This window comes from Bubalus bubalis, chromosome 3 (genome assembly GCF_019923935.1).
Source record: "Bubalus bubalis isolate 160015118507 breed Murrah chromosome 3, NDDB_SH_1, whole genome shotgun sequence".
NCBI lineage: Eukaryota > Metazoa > Chordata > Mammalia > Artiodactyla > Bovidae > Bubalus > Bubalus bubalis.
Window position 1 is genome coordinate 160,801,959 of NC_059159.1, and position 22,840 is coordinate 160,824,798.

General features: G+C 47.5%; 1 protein-coding gene and 1 pseudogene across 13 annotated transcripts in view; both read right to left on the minus strand.

The window, feature by feature from the left end:
• PTPN3 (protein tyrosine phosphatase non-receptor type 3) overlaps window positions 1-22,840 on the minus strand; it is a 118,862-nt gene that overhangs the window by 63,486 nt on the left and 32,536 nt on the right. For 7 of the 13 annotated variants that reach the window (XM_025282202.3, XM_025282201.3, XM_025282203.3 and 4 more), the window contains 6 exons: window positions 16,565-16,670; window positions 15,792-15,946; window positions 10,077-10,184; window positions 9,958-10,000; window positions 7,216-7,294; window positions 2,423-2,467 (listed from right to left, as the gene is read on the minus strand). In XM_025282202.3, coding sequence (XP_025137987.3) covers window positions 2,423-2,467; window positions 7,216-7,294; window positions 9,958-10,000; window positions 10,077-10,184; window positions 15,792-15,946; window positions 16,565-16,670 — 536 coding nt within the window. The remainder of the gene's footprint in view (window positions 1-2,422; window positions 2,468-7,215; window positions 7,295-9,957; window positions 10,001-10,076; window positions 10,185-15,791; window positions 15,947-16,564; window positions 16,671-22,840) is intronic. The other 6 variants (XM_025282205.3, XM_006079400.4, XM_044940410.2 and 3 more) reach the window with 1 other exon arrangement.
• LOC112584012 lies at window positions 1,015-1,110 on the minus strand (annotated as a pseudogene).

Here is a 22,840-nt window from a genome sequence, read left to right on the forward strand (position 1 = left end):
CCTCCTGGCCTGCTGTGCTGTGTGCTGGTCCTGAAGCAGAATATGAATATGGAGGTAGCCCTGAGGGGGCCACAATCTTTCAAGTAACCATGCGTTCCTGCTAGAACTTCTAAATGCAGATACATCTAGGGATACTTGCTATCTATTCAATCATCTGGAGACTCAGCCCATGGGGAGAGCAAAGGTCAGCATTCACTCTCCCACCAAGATGGGCTTCAGTGAAGTCAAAGCTGGTGTCCTTGCTACAGGAAGAGCCTGTGAATGGGATTTGGGGAACAGCTTAGAGGAGAGTGGCTAAGGGGGTTCGGTCTAGATGGAAGGAACAACCCTATGAGTAAGTCAGAAAGAACATTTCCAAAGGACGGCGTAAATAACAAACTAAAGAACACCGTGTTCTTTGACAGATTCCTCTCTTTCTCAGTAAGTTGCAGGGTCTCCATCTGTCAGACAAGATCGCCTATCTCAGCAGGAAGGAGAGGATGAACAAACCCTTCCGAGCCCAGGAGAAACGCTAACCAGCTCCACCGACTCTGTCAAGAGATCCACGGTTCCTAAGGGCCAGATGCCACCCTGACCCCACACCCCTTGCCCCCGAGATGGGGGCCGCCTGCAGGCCTCACAAGGTGCTAGGGGTCTAAGCCAGGACGTGGCCCTCAATAGGTTTCTCCTGTTGAAAATGCAGATATCCAACTTCCAACACTTGGAGAGCCAGACTAGAAGCTCCTGAGCATAGGGGTGGGGGGCCCAGCCCCATCTGACCACACAGTCAGCGCCCGTCTTGTAACAGGTGCTCACAAAACGTGTGGGGGAAACACGGCGGTGTGCACACAAGAGAGACAACCGTGTCTGCTGCCACAGAGGGCTGCCTGGACCCAGGGCAGGGGTGACCATTTCAGCTGAGAGGTCCCCTGAAACACGAGGCTGCCACAGGAAAGGGTGGGCACCGGGTTACAGGAGGGGTCCTCTCTCTCTCCCTGTGTTCTCTCATAAGCAGGGGGTCTCCAACTGGGACCGTGTGGGTAGGGCGTTATCTTCACTGCCCAATGAGATTTATTAAACTGGTAAGAACAGACACTACGCTTGATCTTAGCCAAGAGGCCGAGAAGTGATTTATCTCCTTGTGTCCTGTTTATTGTGCTACAGAAGGGACTTGTTCCTCCCTCAAATGGGAGGATGAGCCAAATTACAGAACCGGTCTAGGGCCACTAGGCCATCAAGTTCTGGTGATCCTTTCTTTGAGGGGTCTCTTGCTTCTAACCATCCCTCCTGCCCCATACTCCTTGCCCCCTATTCTCTGGCCTGGATGCCTTTTAACAGCTCTCTCAAGAGCTTCACCTTCCCTCCCACCTAGACAGAAGCTCCTCAGCCTCTTCCAGCCTTCCCTATAGACGCTGCTCCTGCCAGATCCCTCCTGCTTAAACACCCTTGACAGCGCTGCTCTGCCTGCTGGATCCAGGACGCATACCTACGTGTGACAGGAAGAGCTCTCCCTCTCTCTTCTCTCTTAAGCCCGCAGCATGTGGTCTCCAACTAGGACTGTGGGGCGTGGGGTGCTGTCCTCTCTGCCCAAGGAGATCTGACTCCTCACGTCTCCACCAGCCCCCAACCCCCAGATCATCACAGCGGTCCACACTTCACAAAGCTCACACCGGCGTCGTCTTTTCCTAACACCTATGGCAGCTGTGCTCTCCACTCCGCATACTGGTCCCAGTTGCTTCACGGGTTCCTGTCTCGTTTCTCCGATGAGACCGCAAGCACCCACATGGTAGCCCAGTGGGGGCTTCCGAAGACCCTCCTCAGTAGAAGGAAAGAGGAAGTGGGAAGGACAGGAGCAAAACACGGCTGTTTCCACCCGTTCACCTGCTGCAGTGTCTCTGGTAAGTCAAGAAAAACTGAATGCTGGAGGTGGCGGCTCAGGGGCCACTGACTTGGAGTCCCCCTCCCATTCCTGAGCTGCTCAGATACTCTGCAGCCATGGAGACGGTCCTCATACACGAGAACTGCTGAAGCATGGCTGAAGCTACAGTCTTCCAGCAAAGCTTCCCAGAGAGAAAAAGAGTCACTTCTGGGTACTAAGGGGCTCGGAGGGGACCTAATTGGGCCTGATGTGCCTTCCTGGATGAAGCTCATTTCATGTTCAGGGTCTCTCCCTCCCTCTCTCTACAGTTTCTCAGGTCTTTACCAGAAAGATAACTGCCTTCTGTAATAAAACTGAAACAACAAAATGAGGTTTATTGGTTCTCAGCTTCCTAAGTCCAGACCTAGCCAGAAACAGATGTCTCAAGCAGGATGCTGCTTTCAACATCCGATTACTGTTTACATTTAATATTGTTACCAGAAATGCACGCTCATTAGATTAAAACCAGGAATTTCAGTAGTCTAGGGCAACTGATGGAAAAAGAAGATGCAAAATTCTCATTACCTTCCTTCACAAATATCCATCTTCAGTTGTAAGAAATACAAATGCCTATGAAATAATTGATCTCATTAATTCATAATACACAAAGGAAAACATGCAAAAAAAATAAAAGATGAGTGAAGGACAAGACCTACACATTTGAAAAACAAAACACAAAAAACCATATTTTGTTTCAAGTATCAGATGCTGTTCCCGTACATTGCAAAGCTGCCTGCCTTCCGTCACAGTGGTTCATGTGGCTGCCTTAGTCTCAATGGGCCGGGGGGTGATTTCCAGCCAGCCTCTTGCCAGCCCCGCATGCAAATGCTGTCTTAGGGATGGACAGAGTAAGAGGAGCTCACCAATGACTGGCTGGTGCCACTGCCAGTGGGCGCCCCCACCCTGGACCTTTCCAGTCAAACCTGGGGTATCTGAGAGCACCAGGACCCACAGGCAGCCCCGCACACCAAAGGGCTGCCGTTCTACACACAGCATTTGCACACCCACGTTCCGCTGTGTGAAGTTACCGAGAGGAGGAGGGTCTATGCAGACACCTCCTTGGCTGGGGTGCGAACACCCAGCTGGGCTTTTTCCTATGTCCCAGGAACTGTTGGTGCCTGAGCAAAAGCACAGACATCAGCCGACTCCAGGCTGCCAGGCCTCCAGGCTGAATTCTGCGCGTGTCTGTGAGCTCCTAGCACTGCTGCTTTGAAACCTGGGACTTGATCTGAGGACAGAACCTGGTAAGCTCTTGGTAAGTTACAGGCGCCTCCATCCAGGGAGTGGAGGGCATCGACAGTGCCGTGCAGGCCAGGAAGAGCCCTGGAGCGCATTATATTTAGGGACACAGCACACATGTGACACTTGGCTGCTGTTCCCACTCTTTTTTAAAGCCTGGATTCACTTGGGATACAGATTCCAGTGTCTGGCCAAGGTGACAAAAAGGAAACTTCTTGAAATCTAATACAGAGGCAGTAGAAGTGTTCAGGGGGCAGGAGAGAGAGAGAGAATTTTGGCAGTTTAAACAAATCAGTCTCAATAGTCCTAATTTCGATGTTTAAAGGTCAAGGTGCCAATGTTTTGAGATGTGAATGTTTCACATGGTGTTACAACCTTGTATTTGCACAGTTCTGGGCTGTGTGTGTTATTTCACAACTTACTGATTCATTTAAACCTCCTTGGACTGCAAGGAGATCCAACCAGTCCTTCCTAAAGGCAATCAGTCCTGAGAGTTCACTGGAAGGACTGATGCTAAAGCTGAAACTCCAATACTTTGGCCACCTGATGTGAAGAGCTGACTCATTGGAAAAGACCCTGATGCTGGGAAAGATTAAAGGCAGGAGAAGAAGGGGACGACAGAGGATGAGATGGTTGGATAGCATCACTGACATGAGTTTGGGTAAATTCCAGGAATTGGTGATGGACAGGGAGGCCTGGCATCCTGCAGTCCATGGGGTTGCAGAGTCGGACACCACTGAGCGACTAAACTGAACTGAAGGACTCTGAAGTGGGTACCACTACCTCCATTTTTTACTGATGAGGACACGGATGTTCAGATGGGTGATGTGGGGTCAGTGATGTCTCGTGGACACTCGTGTTATGAAAAAAAAAATCTGACTATATTACAAATTTCTTATGTGTCTAATGACTAAAAACCTTAGGATCAATCTCCTGATATTACTTTGATTATAAGACTTGTCAATTACTCTTAATGCATTCAGCGCCAGAACACTGAGGGATGGTGTGACATACACATGCTGATTCACACTTACTCCGTATCAGAATCTCTATCTCTGCCACCTAGGGGAACACAACGGGTCCTTTCTACTTTGTTCCTATGTTTATTCAAGCTGATATTCAAGTGGAATTAAGTGTTCTCTCCTCCTATAATGCTACTGAGAGAAAAAAGAGGAGGGAGAGAATCACAGGTAATCCAGTGGTAAATCTGGACTTTCACTGCTGAGTCCTGCTAGGCAGTAGGTCTTCCTTGGGGTGTAAAGGAGAACAGGAACCTGCAGACCCCCGTTCACCACATGCTACCTTGTTGTATATTCAGCAATGTCTCTGAGTCAACCCCAGGATATCACACAAAGAGACAGGAATAGTGGAATGATGCCCAAGTCCCTAGGAATCTTGGATCTCCCTAAGAATCTTAAAGGAGCCTGATTCTGAGACTCCCAGTACATGAAACTCTATATAGAATGGTCTAAATTTATCAGGAACAGCCGTTGTGGAGGCTCACAATCAAAGAGACAGTGATTAGGATAAAGGAAGTCATTTAGAAGAGATGCTCCTTGTGTCTGACTTCAGAAATGTAAAAGCTCACTGCTGGAGTCTGCCCCATCCATGACCTCAACTTCAGAAAAAAGCAATGAAGGCCTCCCTGCCTAGATCCTTGGTAAACAACAGGAGACAACACACACCACCTCTGTTTTCCTTCTTTGACCCTTGAAACCAAAATTTCTTTAAAGGGGAACTTCCTTTTGGATAAGCTATAGAGCTGGGGCTTAAAAAAGATACTGCATATAATATGTACATCAATTATACCTCAATTTAAAAAAAGAGAGATACTATGGGTCAGGAACACAGGAAAAATTCTTCCTTTAAGTAAAAACAAGACAAAAGACCATTTTTTTAAAAAAATTAATGGTGGAAACCTGGCCCAGACTAAAAAGAAGATCTGGCAGTCCTGGCTGTTTTCCCAGCTCTTAGGAGGCACAGGGGCAGCTGCTAGCATGGCTCCTGCTGTGTTAGGAGCAAAGTGGTGCCCACATCCCAGGAACTGACAGCTGTAATCTTCTCCACACTGGGGCGACCACCCATCTTAAGATGGGACGTGGGGTGGTGGGGCTGGGTGTCTGTCTGCAACCGGTGACTCTTAGGAGGGACACGGACAAATCGAATTTTACCTGGGACTTAGGTAAGAACAAAATTTAGTCTATTACTTGTCTTGAGCCAAAATCTGCCTTTCTGTAGCTTCCACTCACTGGCTATAATTCTACCACCAAGCACATCTAATTCCCCCTTTCCTATGACAGCCCTTTGCAGATCTGAAGGCAGTCTTCATTTCTGAATCTTCTCTCAGTCCTCAACTCCCTACATCTCCTCAGGTGTCCCTCAAACGCCAAGGAGGCTCAGCAGGCAGAGGCTTTCCTGGTGGGTATGGATGTGGGCCCCCCTGAGGGGGGCCCTGGAGAGGGGCGCCTGGGCTAAGTTGGCGGGAGTGATCCCTTCACTCAGGTACCCTGGCAGCCACAACCCTGGGGCACCAGCATCTCAACCCGCTAGCGGAGGAAGCGAGGTTCACACTGGGGGTGGGAACCCTTCAGTGGGTAGTAAAATCAACTTAATGAGCCACAATTGGCATTTTAAGCGAAGGAAAGAGAAAACTTAAGGGTACTTTGCACTTACTATTGTTTCAAGAAATGTCTGCTTCAGTAATCTACATGTTATCTGTGTAATATATTACAAAGCAAAATATATATGTGGGGTTGTGATAAAAAAAAAAATTCCAGTGGTTAAAAACACACACACACATAATCCATCATGACATTTTAAAACAAAACTTGAAAAAAACTTGGTATTTGGTGGTAGGTAGCCTGGGGAAATCTCACAGATCATGTCACCACTTTGTATCCACCAGCATGAACTAATCTGCGGGGTTGAGCATCCTACACCTTGCCTTAGTCCACCTGTGTGAAGAGCTATTATGGGGAAAACTCAAGGCACCCCGTGTATGTCCCGTGGTTACCCAGTGAGACATGTGGGACATCTTATATCTGCTTAAAATTTAACTTTATAGTAAACACAAGTCAAATTTTCAATGCCTTCTATTGTACAGGGACGAGGTGTACAAAGAAGACAAACTAGTAATAGAATAATATTTGGCCTTTACTCACATTACAAGTTAAAATGTGATCATGGACTTACTAATTTAAAAAAAGGAAAAAAGTGAAACAGCACTTTCTGTCCAAGTTAATGTTGCCGCCCTGGTGATGGTCTCATGGCCACCATGGGCACAAGACAGGATTTAACAATCCTGAACATTGACTGCTTTTTTTCGGATGGAAGAGCTTCCCTCCCTTAGAAAAACAAATGTTTCAATAACCAAAGGGCCGGCTGATGCCTTGGGGGAGGGGAAGGAGAGGCCAGGTGAGTTTGCAGAGCCCGTGTTTAAACAGCATCAACTCTCCTGTGCCCGTCCTTTGGTTCCAAACACAGGTCCCCACCCAGAAAACCCACGTGCCAGCACGACAGGAGGGCCAGGACCTGAGCCAAGCCTGGAGGGGTAAACAACTCTTGCAGCCCTCTCTCCCTTATCTGGTTCACAGATTCGCGGAGGCGGAGGCAAGATGCTGGCCAGCCTCCTCTCCTTCCAACTGGGGATCTGATAGAGAGTTCTCAGTTAAGAGACCTCTGGTTCTCCTAAAGAGCTCACTCCTAGCCCTTCAGAGACACTGCGCTATTTGATCGGTAGAGGACTTTGACAAACTTCCTTTCCTGCAGGAGCAGAAAATACCTGCGTTCTAAGACCAAGGGCACTCAGCTCGAAGAGGAGCCTGGATGGAAGGGGAGGTGGTGGTAGGAGCATGCTGGGGACTGCACCAAATCAGAAGAAAGAGACTCAAGATGAAAACGAATTTGCTGATTAAAATTTCAATATGTGTCCCCCAGTTTTTACTGGGATCCTAAGTGACTTTTGCTGCAGTTACACCCAAATGAAAGATTTGACCACAGTGACAAATTGAAGAGTACATTTTTAGTGGTTACTCAATTTTTATATACTAAATAGGAAACTTAAGAAAAAATGTTATTACCTGGTTTGTTCTTGCTGCAGTGTGTTGGGATCAGGTATAAAAAATCTTACTCGAAAATGCAGGGTACAGGGGAAACCTCCTACAACATTTTTCAAAAACAAATTAAATTTTCCCTTTAAAAAAGGCAATGCATGTTTTTTACTAGACCACAGCTTTTTCCATCAATAAAAGGACTTAGCTTCACAAAATGAGTGCATGAGTTAGTTAACTGTTCAGAAATCTCCAAGCCTATAAAAATATTTTTGCAACATCAGCATAAATTGAGATATAATCTATTTTCTGAAACATGTTTAACTTAGGGAGGTGTTCAAACACTGCACTCCATCATCTGTATTAAGAATTTTAAAAATCCTTAATTTAGCAGATTAAACAGAACTCACAAAGAAAATCTCTCACGTATATAATGACTCCACACTTTTCAAATATTTTCAGATACATTCTTGAATGCAAACACCGCCACGACTATGAATAGGCTAGGGTGCTGTCGACTGCAGTATACAACAACGTAGCCACCAGGCTCGCCGGCCACCCAGCCCCTCAGAGTTTTGCCTTAGGTCACACAGCTGAGGACAACACCACGGTTAACTGCACTGAGTCTTTTGACTCTGCATGGCCACATTTTAAAATTAATTTTGATCCTGGAAAATATTTCATGCTTTTAATGCAAAGTGAATTCAAAAAATGATTCATATACCAGCAAATATTACACAGCTAACATACTCAGATATTTTATGCAACAAGGCCAAGAGTCCATTTGCTTGTAAGAATAGATTGTCCATTTCTTTTGCTGGATGTGGTAACAGACGATCAGATTCTGTCTCAAAGATCCCACGCTCTTCTTCATGTCCATTTCTCGCCTGTCCATTACTCAGTATCTAGTCACTGATCCTTTCCAGAACCTCTTGCTCTCTGAAACGCAAATGTTTTCTACCCTGCTCTCCTCCACTGAGCTCCTCTACTGTAGCTCCTTCGGGGCTCCACCCTCCCATCTCAGTAGAACTTCTGCCTTTATCTCCAGCTTGTATGAAAGTCTCTAATGGTGTGTTTGTACCTGTGAATGTACCTCTGTGCAGGTACCTGGGTCCAGTGGGTGATTCTGTAGCTCTAGGTGCAGGCTAACGACCTATACATCAGGGGATGGATAAGTCCTCCCAATGGTCTGGACGCCCTACTGGCTCCCCTCCCTGCCTCCCCGCTGTGTAACTTCTCACTTCTGTGTCCCAAGCCTGCCTCCTTGCCTTTCTCATCCTCTTCTGTGCACCCAGAGCATCCTGTCACGTGCTCAGGGCCACCCCAGAGCTGCCTCTACCCTTGTCTCCATCCCTACAGTTGGCTGTAAGCTCCTTGAGGGCAAGGTCCAACTGTCATTCCCAGAGCGTAGCCCAGTGCCATGCCCAAGTCTGAGCATGGAACCTATCTGCTCAGAGAATTGATACGAGAATGAATGACAACACCCGTCCATGCACATGTGAGCTCATTCCTCTGTGAATTCAAATGGGGGCACAGAGTTGCCTGCACAACATCTCTGCAGCTCCCCCTGGTACTTCTGAATGCTAAGGACACAACTCACAGGAGGAAAGAGGGCTGAGGCCCTGACTCCAGGTGAGGGCACCCATGGGATCTGAGTCAGGTCCCCTGATCGCTACTCCTTCCCGCCCTGGCGCCAGGCCAGTGGGGAACGTGTCATCATGGGTATGCACATTCGTGTGTACAGATCCACCTGCCTTCACCCCTCGATCATCTACTGGCCACCTCCTATATGGAGAGCACCATGCGGGGCGTGACAAGTACCCTAACTGCAAAGAGCTGGCTGTTTTGCAAGGACGATAAAGGCCAATAACTCAGAGTGAAGGAGAGGGTATTCTGAGGCACAAAGCAGACAGTGATCAATGTAAGCGAGGGGAGAGGGAGGCAGGGCTTCTATTAGAGGAAATGGAATCTGAGTGGCATTGAAGAGAAATGGCAAGACTGGGATATAGGGAAGTGGGAGGGAAGAGCATTCCTAATAGAGGGAACAGACCCAGGGAAGGCGCAGAGGTGGGTACGTGGTCCTGCGTGTCAGCTAGGTTTGGGGCAAAAAGTACATGTAGGGAACAGAGAGCGTGATTAGAAAGCCAGGCAGAGAGTGGGGTGAGGTGTAGCTGGACAGCCCGCCTAACTGGAAGGTAACCTACAGCAACAGGATATACTTATGTGTGTATCTGTGACACTATCTATCCATGCCTCTGCTTCCAGGGAATGGAACTGTGCTGCTGAAAAGGACTGGTGGTGGTGGGGGGCAGGGGGAAGAGTGTGATGTATGTGTGTGTATCATTTTTTTCCCATCCTGGCTCTCACACTGGGCTGAAAAACTGGGCTGCTGAAATGGACTGGGGCGGGCAGGTGTGTGCGTGCGTGCGTGCGTGTGTCTCTTTCCCATCTTGGCTCTCACACTGGGCTGAAAAAGGTCATCGTCCTTCCCCTTTCTTTCCTATAAAAAGAAGTGTGGGTTCCTCTGCTCTTAGCCACCTTCTTTTACCTTTCCCTCTCTTGCCCACAGCTGCCGAGGAGCCTTGGGGGCTGATCTGGAAGTTTCTCTGCTAACTCAGAAGTCAGGCAGGAGGAAGCCAGCTTACTCACGTCTCCTGGGCCACCTGGAATCCAGGTTCCAGATGTTTCAGGTATGCTGAGAACTGGAGGAGAGAAACGGGCCGTGATACGCTAACACCTAGTGTTCAAGCGAAATGCGAAGCTCACACCCACCTTTTAACTGCTTCCTGATGGGTTTGCTTGCTTCAAGCCATCTCTGTTGGGTAAGAAAACATAAGATATAAAACCAACCCCTGCAGAAGCCCAGCATGTCCTCAAGAGAGGGTACTCACAGGAGAGTCCAGCGAGTCATCACCATGCTGTAAACCGAAATACTCCTTCTCAGTCACACCCAAGTGGTTGTAAGCCATGTCCAGGAGAACTTGACCGGTATCTTGTTTCTAGGAAAGAAAACGTCCAGTGGACAAAATTTTAAAACAAATTAAGAGCTGATCTCTAGAGTCTTTACTGCAGATAAGAAGGTATTAAAACATGTGGTGAGATTTCATGCACACATGTACCCTACAATATGTGTGTGTGTGTGTGTGTGTGTGTGTGTGTGTGTGTGTACGCGCATGTGCTCAGTCATGTCCAATTCTCTGTGACCTATGGACTGCAGCCCACCAGGCTCCTCTGTCCATGGGATTCTCCCGGCAAGAATACTGAAGTGGGTTGCCATTTCCTCCTCCAGGGTATCTTCCCCACCCAGGGATCAAACCCACGTCTCTTTCATCTCCTGCACTGGCAGGCAGACTCTTTACCACCGCACCACCTGGGAAGCCCTGCCCTACAATAAGAAACGCTTTAATAAATTCCAAGTCAAGAAGCACAACTGAACATATGGAAAATAAGGCTAAGGTAAATATGACTTAGAAGAATGAGATTAATTTAATTTTCTAAGATTTCTTCTTTCCTCTTAGCTGAGATTCTCAAGTGATAATGTCTGAATCGGAAAACTAAGACATCCTGATGACAGTAAATTCTGCGTGACCTGCTCATGGATTATCCACAGCAAAATGCTAATCCACGTCGGTCCGTGTTGGCTCCTCAGAAGCCAGGCAAGCATATGCAGGGAGGAAAACCCTAACGGCATGAAGGAAGACAGCTAAGAATACTCAAATGCCATTGGAAATACTCTCAAAGGGATCTGGCAGGGGACACTGGAGGATTATCTGCTTCCCTACTCTGCGCTATCTGAAGTGAGAAGCCAGTGGAGACATTCAGCCCACTTCACGTCCAGGGCAGGGCTCAGCCACCTTCTCCACTTGCTGCTCAGGGAGCAGGCGTGGGGCTGGGGAATGGGGACAGAGCCACAACATGCGTCCCTTTTCTGCCCTCCCGGGGAGGCCAGCTGTGCAAGCAGTGACCGGGACTCAGTGTGTCAAGTGCCATGGAACACTCCAGGCACAGTGAACACAGGGGGGCAGGGCAAGGCAGCCCCTGACCATGGTCTGCAACGGTGACAGGGCTGAGCGCCAAGCCCTCTCTCTGGGTGCAGGCATTCAGCAAAGGCAGCAAGTGGATGGCCCAGCACAAAGGCGCGGGGGTGGGAACTGCAAATTCTACTTGAACAGTCAGACTTCTCCAGAATCCTTTGAACCCAACCCTTTAACTTAAGGGCAATGTGAGTCAGAAATAGACCACGTAGAGAATCAGCAAAGGCAGCTTTTTTCAGCGCCTGAGAGCAGATGATGTACCTGAAAACAGGTCACCATGACCAGGATGGGGAGAATTAGATAACTGGCACCCCCTCCTGCAGCCGCTTCTCCAGGACAGTCTCACATTATCTGGCACACAGTGTGGGAATGTAAGACACACCCATGTCCTGAACACGTCCCCTTCCTGCCCCAGGGCCCTGGCTCCTGCTGCTGCCTCCGCTTCCCAGGTCACCTCCCATCCCAGGGGAGTCAGGATGGTTTGGAAAAGATGACCTAGTCCACATACTCCAAATCATGACATAGTCTCTCCCCGAATTACAAGATATTCACAATGCCAAGAGCCATCCGTTGCCCTTGCTGAGGTTATTAGTTGTATGATTTTATATTATGTTTAACGTGAACTGTGGTGCTGGAGAAGACTCTTGAGAGTCCCTTGGACAGCAAAGAGATCAAACCAGTCAAATCTAAAAGAAATCAGTCCTGAATATTCATTGGAAGGACTGACGCTGAAGATGAAGCTCCAGTACATTGGTCACCTGACGCGAAGAGCTGACTTGTTGGAAAAGACCCTGATGATGGGAAAGACTGAGGGCAGGAGAAGGGGGCAACAGAGGATGAGATGGTTGGATCACATCATCGACTCAATGGACATGAGTTTGTGCAATCTCTGGGAGATTGTGAAGGACAGGGAAGCCTGGCGTGCTGCAGTTCACGAGGTGGCAAAGAGTCGGCCATGGCTGAGCAACTGAACGACAACAAAATCAATCACTGTAATCTACGGAGCATCTACAAGGAGCCAGCCTCAGTACTCTGCACATTTTATATAGGATCTCCAATCTGCACTGCAACATCACATAGCCGTCACCACATTTCCTGTGCAGAGAAGCAAACGGAGGTCCCAAAGGCTCCATGCCTTGAGCCGCCAGCTGACGGGTGTCTTGACTGCCTGACTCAGGTGGGTCTGATGCCAGAGCCTGCACGTGCCCTCTGCATTGCCTCTCTCCCCTCTGGAATGCATCATCCATCATTCCAGTAGCTGCACAACTCACTCGGTTCTCAAAAGGACCCGAAGTAAGACACATTTTTGATGAGAAGAGGCCTCCGGGCCCAGCACCCCACCAGAGGTCACCTTGGCTACATCAGGTCACTGCCCAAGACAGCCTTGCTCTCTGGGCTGAGTTGAGAACAGCTGACATCCAGGCCAGCTTGCCTGAGGATGCCTGCTCCTGGTCATGAGAGGGCCTGGGCTAAGGAAGCTGAATGTGACCCTTGGGAGCAAAAACATACAAAGTGATGGAGATTCTAAGCTGGAACCGGGCCCTCGTATTCACGGGTCAGCCTTGACCAGGCTGCTGGAAGCCCGGGGAGCAGCGCAGGCAGGAGTGACAGTCACGGCGACATCAGTCACTGATGATGACGGGCGCCCACTGAACACCAGGCTCTGTTCCGAGGCTCCACATAACCTCTGGGTGGATGCCATCCTCACCACTCTTCCTCCTTAAAACATGTTCTCACCTGGGCTTCTCATTCCCTCTCAGCCTCCCCTCATCTCCGCCGACAGTCTCCTGCTTGCTCCTTATCTCCCCAGGCTTTAAACACTGAACCTCAGTCATCTTCCCTGTCTCGTCTTAAGTGATCCTGAGATAACATCTCTACATCCACACGTGTATCCTAACCTAGACTCTTCCTTCAACTCATTTGTGTACATATTGCCATGTCTTCAAAGACAAGTAACAAGCATCTCAAACTGACCACGTCTAAAACAGAACCAGTTATTTCTGCCCCCAATCCTGTTTCTCTCTCAGCCTTTCCCATTTCTATAAATTGCAACTCCATCTTGCCCACTGCTCAGGTCAAAAACCTTGGGGATCACCTCGAGGGTTCTTTCACATGCCAGATCCCACTGGTTCCATGTTTTAAGTTACTTCCAGGCTTGGTTTACTTTTGGCCGAATGACCACCCCGTCTAATGATCATGGTCTCCGCCACAGAATGCGAGTCTCAGCCCTTGTCCCATCCCCACCAGTCAATACAGCATCCTGAGTGAGACCTGAGTCAGATCACATCAGGTCTCTGCCCTAACCCTTCAACACTCTTTGCTTCATTCAGAACACAGCCAGTGCTCAGCATGACCTACCAGGCTCTTCACAATCGCCCGTCCCCTTAAGAGGAAAAAAGTTACGTTAAAAAAGTAAAAAAAAACAAAAAAGACCAAAACCCTACCTATTTTATTATAGAAAATGTTGGTTTTTTCTTCTCCAGACTTAAGTGGGAAAGAGGAAAAATTAACTATTTGCACCCAAATGTTTTGTTGTAACATAGGAAAATAATCAAGCACAATGTTATATTCCCTCCTTACTGATTTTTTTTCCTTCTATCTGTACCATCTGCCGTGTTCATTCCTCCAATCTTGTGTCCACCTTGATGTGGGAGGAAGGGACATTTTGTCAAAAAGCACGCTGGTGTATGTGTGTTCGCCAGCTCATTTGTTCATAAAAGCATTTTTTATGATATTAAAAAAAAAAAATCTTTTGAAATGGCTATTAGGGCTTCCAAAGTGGCGCAGTGGTAAAGAATCGCCTACCAATGCAGGAGATGCAGGAGATATGGGTTCGATCCCTGGGTTGGGAAGATCTCCTGGAGGAGGGCATGGCAGCCCAACTCCAGTATTTTTGCCTGGAGAATCCCATGGACAGAGGAGCCTGGCAGGGGGTTGCAAAGTCAGACACGACTGAGCACGCGTGCATTAGAAGAAAAACCAAACAACCTATCACCTGTTATTTCTGGCCTCATCTCTGGCTCCCCTCCTCCTTGCTCATTACGCTCCAGACACACTGGCGTCCAGCCTGTTCCGTAACCGCACTAAGGGAACCCCGCCTCAGGGCCTTGGCTCTGCTGCTGCTTCTACCTGGAATGTGCTTCCTCCAGAGAAGCACACGGTTCCTCCCTTACTTCCTTTAGGTCATCTCTGAAATGTCATCTTGCAAGTGAGGTCTTCCCTAATCTGTAAAAGGACAAATGACAACTCCACCCTTTGCCCTGCCCTGAACTCTCCACCCTTGTTATCCAGAGTTTTCTGCTAAGCACATACTATCCCCTGACTAACACATACCTGCTTACAGCCCGTTTCCTCCCTGTGGGCGGTAAGCTTTAAAAGGACCCAGATTTTGTTCTGTTCTGTTCACTGCTGTATTCTCTGTACCCAGAAGAGGGCCTGGCACAGAGTAGGTGCTCAGTAAACCCGTGCCGAATAAACACTCACGTTCTTGTCAGGAAGAAGATATACAGCTAAGGAATAGCTCCAGGACAATGTAAATTTTAACAGAAGGGCCAGGTCTAAGCTGAGCTGTCAGTTTATAGCAACCGGAAGAGACCTGTGGGGCCTTTAGAGAGCTCCCACCATGCGGTGACTTCATACACACCACCTTCTTCTCTTGCCTGCTCAGGTCCACAGTGACCTGGGGTCAGCAGGAAGCAGACTCATGGGATGGGAGGCATTCCAGAAGGGACCAGTTTTTGTTACCCTTTAAATTCTTGTGGCCTCCTATCATCCCCCAATGGTTCTCCCATACCCTCTTTTCTCTTTCTGATGCCTTCCCTTGCACACTGAATTTTCCAGGCTGGGGCAGGTGCTGGCAGCCAGTCTGGGACTGGAGATGACCCCTTTAGGACTGGCCAGAGGATGGGAGAGACAGGCAAAGGTCACAAAAACCCAGGTGGTGAGTGGGGTGGGGTGAGGCGGTGGGGGCGGCTTCTGGTTAGGCATCACACTGCTGTTGTAGGACTGGAGACCTCATTTCTAGCCCTGCTTCTGCCACAGGCTTGAGGTGGGAGAAGCCAGGCCGTCCCCAAGCCCTGCCATCTGGGTAGCTAACCACCTCACTACCCTCCAGAGAGGACCCGCTATTTACCATCTGCACATCTAATGAGCACCTGCTGTGTGGCAGGCACAGTGAAAATGACACTATTACTATTCTGCAGAGCTCAAAAGCTTGAAGAGTGACATGCAACCTGGTAGTTGTAACTACTACCCATGGAATGTGACATGGCCTCTAATAAAGCACACACAGGGCACCATTACTGGAGAGTCAGTTCAGGAAGTCAAAGGTGTCACAGAAGCAGTAACATCTAAGACTCACACGGTTTACAAATAAGAGAGGGAAAGACATGTCAGGTAGAGGCAAGAATGTGGGCAAAGTTTTTATGGGTATTTCTAGTTCAAGCTCAACATGCAAGGTCGGAGACATCAAGCTTTTATTTTAAAATAATTCTCTTCATTTTATAAACCAAGAGATGAAAAAATATTTCTTAGGGGCATTTATTCATAAAAAATTAAATCTGGAGAACTTACGTTAACTTTAAAGGTCTGTACCAAGCCATCTAAAAAGCGGACGCTACAGATGACTTCTGATCGAGTTTTTTCTTTGGGTAATTCTGAGGTGCGTATGTTATTAATTCTTCCACCCAACGCACGTAACCGGGAGGTCATAACTATCGCTGAATAACCTGTAACAGAAGACACGCCTGTTAGCTCTAACATGCAAATTACCATTTCCATTTGAATGTATCTCTCAGTCTATCCATCCCTCACCTGTCTGCTTGATCCTCACAAAACCGTCTGAAGACCTCAGATAAATGTGAGTTGGGTAACAAACCATGTTCCCTTTGAGTTTTGAGTTCTAAGCTGCTTTAGACAATATTTATTGCTCAACTATAACACAGTCAGAGAATTACATGTCTTATTTGTGTCTTATTATCTCTCTAGTCTAAATCTTCTAATTCATATTTTTCATGCCTGTAATTGTTGATGTTTTACTACTTTATATATTTGTGTGTTCTACCCCTAAGATTTTTTTTTTTGAACCACAGAACTAAATGTGGTACAGAAATTATTTAAAATATGAAGACATTTATTGATCAATTAGACTACATTAAGAACATCTATTCATTAAGAGGCTATTTAAAAGAAGAGGCAACCCAGAGACAGCTGTAATAAATAACTACAAAGAATATACAAAGGGCTCCTACAAATGAAAAAGAGAAAAAACAAGTGGGTAAAAAATGGGAACATCAGTTGTCAAAGAAATGCAAAGTGAAACCGCAAAGCAACAGTGCCACACCCACCAGAACGGCTGCCAGGGAATCGGACAAAACCAAGGGCTGGCCACAGCGAGGAGCAGCTGGAACACTTGGGCACCACGAGTGAGGACGGGAAATTAGTGCAGCTAATCTGGAAAAGCAGAGACGTTACTTTGCCAACAAAGGTCCGTCTAGTCAAGGCTATGGTTTTTCCAGTGGTCACGTATGGATGTGAGAGTTGGACTGTGAAGAAAGCTGAGTGCCGAAGAATTGATGCTTTCAAACTGTGGTGTTGGAGAAGACTCCTGAGAGTCCCTTGGACTGCAAGGAGATCCAACCAGTCCATTCTGAAGGAGATCAGCCCTGGGTGTTCTTTGGAAGGAATGATGCTAAAGCTGAAACTCCAATACTTTGGCCACCTCATGTGAAGAGCTGACTCATTGGAAAAGACTCTGATGCTGGGAGGGATTGGGGGCAGGAGGAGAAGGGGATGACAGAGGATGAGATGGCTGGATGGCATCACCAGCTCAATGGACGTGAGTCTGAGTGAACTCCGGGAGTTGGTGATGGACAGGGAGGCCTGGCGTGCTGCGATTCATGGGGTTGCAAAGAGTCGGACATGACTGAGTGACTGAACTGAACTAAACTGAACTGAATCTGGAAAACTGGCAGTATCTACTAGAGCTGAACATACGCATATTCTGTGAAATAATTCCACTCCTAGGCATATTTCCAAAAGAAAAGTATACACTTATCTGCTAAAAGACATGCATAAGACTTCATAATAGCTCCAAACTGGAAAAGACCGACTAGAATGGATAAACTGTAGTAGAGTCACACCATGCACAGACCACACAGCAAAGAAAACACATGAACTACTGTGATACACAGCAGGATTTCTTCCAGTGTTGTGTTGAGCAAAAGCAGCCAGACTCAATAGATGACCTAGCATGATTCAATTTACCCGAAGTTCAGCTTCAGGCAAAACTAATCGATAGAAGACAGGACAGCAGTTACCTCTGGGTGCAGTGACCGAGGGGGTGGACGGGGGTCTTCTGGGGTGTATATAGTCTACTTCTTGATTGGGGAGCTAATGACACTGATGTACTCTGTAAAAATGCATCAAACATCATTATGATTTGTGCTTTTTTTTTTTTGATGTATATTTCAACAGAGTTTACTTTTTGAGAACATGAATGAAGAGGGAATTAGAGAGCAGTTTGCAATCTGAGCATGGTATACTCAGGGAACAGTAAGGAAAGTGGCTTTACCAGTGAATGCAATCGTGAAATGTTAGACTAACAAGGCTAAAGCCATATGCAACCTAGGACACAGCCACTTTGAGCAGGCGGGAGGCATGCGCATCCAGGCCAGCTCCTCGGCTTAGGACCAGAGGTGTAAATCTGACAAGACTGGGTAGAAAAGCAGATAAAGATGAAGGACTTAAAGAGCAATTTAACGTCCGTTTAAAAATCTATTTTCTGCAGACTTTCTCTGATGAGCCAGGCCTCTGCATGTGCTATTGCTTCCGCCTGGGAAGCTCTTTCTGCTCCTCTTCGCCTTGTTGACTCCTACTCGGGCCTCAGTGCTTGGCATGAAGATCACCTCCTCAGGGAAGCCTTCCCTGGTGTTCCTAATGACTCATATATTTGTTATAGGCTCTCTACACTGCTCATCATAACTTCACCTTTATAAATGATGATGAACTTAACATCTGCTTCCGCCACCAGAAGCTGAGCTTCATGAGGGCAGGAACCAGGTCTGGTCTTGCTTACTGCATCTCCCAACACCTAGCTCTGGGAGCAGTTGATAAATATCTGAATGAATCAATGAACAAAATGAAAACTGAAGCCAAGATTATAGCCTGGAAAAAAAAAAATAGTACAACCTAATAGACAAACACGGGATGGTGGGAAGAGGCAGGAGAAAAGGATGGGGTGAGAGAGGAGGCTTCGATTAGAACGCAGAGTGGACCCCAGGTCCACTCTGAACTGGGGTGCTGTTGGCCAGGGCCCTCACACTGCCACACGCACACACACAGCACCCGGGGGTCTGATTAAGATGCTTAGGTCTCCTTCATTGGCAAGTGGGTTCTTTACCACTTAGCACCACCCAGAAAGCCCAGAATAGGGATCTTTTTTTTATTAAAATGGTGAAAATGGTAAATTTTATGTTTTGTATGTTTTATCACTATTTTAAAAAACCTGTGGTCCATCACATATAAAGAGATTGCCCTGATCTTACACAAGTCAGTTAACTGCTTTGGCCTCAGTTTCCTTATTGATGTGTCAGTTCAGTTCAGTTACTCAGTCGTGTCTGACTCTTTGCGACCCCGTGAATCGCAGCATGCCAGGCCTCCCTGTCCATCACCAACTCCCGGAGTTCACTCAAACTCATGTCCATCAAGTCAGCGATGCCATCCAGCCATCTCATCCTCTGTTGTCCCCTTCTCCTCCTGTCCCCAATCCCTCCCAGCATCAGGGTCTTTTCAAATGAGTCAGCTCTTCACATGAGGTGGCCAAAGTACTGGAGTTTCAGCTTCAACATCAGTCCTTCCAATGAACACCCAGGACTGATCTCCTTCAGAATGGACTGGTTGGAGCTCCTTGCAGTCCAAGGGACTATTAAGATGCAGACAAGGATTTAAGCAGGTCTGGGCAGGGCCTGAGAACCTGCATTTCTCAGACGACTGGGTGATGCCAAAGCTGCAGGTTCAGGGCCCACACTTTGAAGGGCAGTCACGCACACTCAGAAAACCGCACACATACGTCAGGGCAGGGCCAGAGATGAAGATATGGCAGTCGGAAGCAAGGAAGGAATGATGACAAAGCTGACGAGAGGCCTGAGGAGAGTCGAACCTCAGGAACCACAGCAGCACAGCTTAGCTGCAGGCAGCAACGACACAGGAGAGACGAAAGCTGTGCAGAAGATACAGCAGGGCAGAGAGTGTCCTTGGTATTTCAGAAGCTAATCCTACTTCAGAAGCTCCAAGGAAAACTCCATTCTTTTGTAAATGGGGAGAGGAAATCTCAAACAGTCATCAAAAAAGATTCCTGGGACTGGCAATAGATGGGAACTTGTTGTCACTTACAAAATTCCACCCACCCCACCACCTCCACTGTGCCCTTTCCAAGGAAAATGTCATCAGAAGGGGTGCGTTTTCTGAGTAATACCAAAAATTATCAAAAGACAACAAATGTGTTCCATAATGCCTTAACTGCCTTGAATTTCACATGTCAAATTTATTATTTAGTCCTTGTCGAAGAATTTCAGGTGGGTTATAAAAAAAATTTTTTTTTAAGATACAATAGAACCATTTCCAGTATGACTCTTAGTGGGAGGTGCACATCAGAGCTACCTGGAGAGCTTTCAGAAAATATGCCGTCCCTGACCCACAGATGGTGACTCAGCATCTCGGGGTGTGGTGCAGAATGACATTCATCTTGGGAAGCCCTCAGAGGGTTAGGCCCGCCTGGGCTAGAAGAGCGAGTATTGGGGGGAACCTCAGAGTGTGTTTTAGATGGTCAGATTTAGAATACAGTCAACCCTCCGGATCCGAGGTTCCTTGGCCTCAGATCCAACCAGACACCGATTAAAAATCTTCAGGAAAGCAAAAAATTCCAGAAAGTTGGGAAAAGCAAAACTTGAATTTGTCATGCGTGAGATCACACCTAGTTACACAGCATTTATGTCATATTTGTAACTATTAACGCATTTACACTGCATTAGGTATTACAAGTCAGTGGTCCCCGACCTTTTGGGCACCAGTGACCAGTTTCGTGGAAGACAACTTTCCCATGGAAGGAGAGGGGATGGCTTTGGGATGATTCAGGCGCATTGTACTTATTGTACACTTTATTTCTATTATTATCACATTGTGATATATAAGGAAATAATTATACAACTCACCATAATGTAGACTCAGATAATCAGACATTAGATTCTCATAAGGGGCACACAGTCTAGATCCCTCACACACACAGATCAGTAGGGCTCAAGCTCCTCTGAGAACCTAACACCACCGCTGACCTGACAGGAGGCGGAGCTCAGGGGTAATGAGAGCCGTAAGGAGCGGCTGTCAATATGGATGAAGCTTCGCTTGCTGACAGCTCGCTTTGTGCTCTGCAGCCCCGTCTCTAACAGGCCAGAGACCATACCGACCATGGCCTGGGGCTTGGGGACCGCTGTTATAAGTAATTGAGAGATGATTTAAAGCACACTAAATCATGTCACAGGCTGTATGCAAATACTATGCCACTATATATAAGGGACTTAAGCATCCTCAGGTTTTCACATCCCAGTCTGAAACCAATTCCCTGCGGATACCAAAGGGACAACTGTACAGGTTCCACAAAATCTGAGCCGTTCAGAGGCCACATGTGCGGCACTCGGGGAGGTGCTCAGAGCAGCTAAAACTGAGAGCAAAGCACACCACGACCCTGGACAGGAAAAAACCAAACGTGATTTCAAACAGGAGCCTCCAAATCAAAGTGCCGCGGGCTGAGGCGGCAACGGCAGGTCTGATCGTCACACCGCTTGCACCTGCGCAGCTCTGTGTCCGGCGCCAGCGTGTGTACGCCGAGGACTTAACTAACTTAACCAGGGTTAGTGGTGCTCCCGGCATGATCCCGCAGCCAGCTGCTGACAAACTCAAGCAGACCAGCTGCCCAGAAGAGATCTACTTTTTCCTCCTCTGTTACATAATCAGGTTGGGGCCCAACATCATCATAATTCGGTGAAATTTCATGAAAGTTGCAGAAACGTTCTCCCCGTAATTATCCCCAAAGCAAACCTTAATACGAGGAGCCTGATGTTGAATAACCACATAATTGAGCCATGTGGTGTTTTCCGATTGTCTTGAAATTATATCTTAAACAATCCGGTCAGGACAATGGATGCTGACTAACAGCCCTGTTTCCTGTACTGCGGCAATTGGGGAACTCAGGGTTTCTATGGCTTCCTTTATAAGCCGCTTAATTCTAAACAAAGCGACAACCCAACCAGGAGCACACTGGCCTCTCCAACCACAGATGATTACGTCTGCAGCTGATGAATTGTACAACATGGAAGCCCAGCTGGTTCTTTGCATTAAGAGAAAAAAAACAAAAGAATGTCGTGCACAGTAACACTACAGGGTCTACTGTTGACTATCGTTTTTAACAAAGATTATACTTGCAAAACATTATACAACGAGGCAACATCTCAGTACAATGAGGTGGGGGGGCTCCATACCTACCACAAGCCGTGGGACCACCACACATTAAGTGCCTACACAATGCGACACACACCAGACACTCAATAGCAGGCATTTTAGTAACAATCTGTTTTGTTCTGACTTATGATTTCAAATCTATGCTGTGAAAGCTGGTTTCAGACAAAAGTTGTTTGTGGTTGGAACTTGTTTGAAGAGCCTGTTTTGATGAAGTGGCTTGGAAGTTGGTTATTAGGACTTTTAAAATCCAACTCTTAAAACCTGAAGTGGCAAGGACCATCATGTCACTGACACCATAGTAACAGCTTGGTGGCCATCACCTGATGGCCCGAATACCAGGAGGTTGACCAGCAACTCAAGAGTGTTTGACCTGAGCAAGGCTACTCTTTGCTGATCTAAATAGCTCTACAAAGCGCTTAAGACACTTGCTCCTGCCACGCCCAGGCTACTCTTGGTTGCAGAGGTGTTAAAACACGCACTAGCCTCAGGAAGAGAAGGGACATCTGTTCCTGCCTTGGCAAGGCTACTCCTTGTACACAGGCAGCAGTGCCAGCCAAGTAATGGTTCCTGGAATAATAACCTTTGGAGCAGTTCACCCAGCCCGGCAATGCTGGTGCCAACTGCCCATAAGCTACGTGCCCCAGCAGCGAGGAACCCAAACTGGCAGCTTTTGGTTCAAAAGATGATCTCTACGAGAACCACCTCCTAGAAAGGTCCATCTCAACTAAATTTGGACTTCTTTCAACTCCCTATTGCCTGGAACAGTAATGCAATCAATCTGTCATTGGTGTGGTATATGTTCTTTCTTTCTTGGCTTATTAAGAGACACGATCCTAGTGAATGAACAATGCTGCCTGCCATATTAGTAAACAGAGTACGTTGCCGCTACAGCCTCCTCTGAAGGTGAGCCCTGAGGGAACTCAGGGTGGAAACACATGGCCTGCCCGCTGCCAGGCCCTCGGCCCCTGCAGCCATCCTCATCGCTGGGGACGGAAAAGCCCAGGATGCTCGTCCTAGAGAGCTAAGGTGCATATCAAAGGAATGATTTCAATGAGCCCAGACTCTTGCAGCCTCTCACACATAGAAATGAGCGAAATTCCTTAATTTGA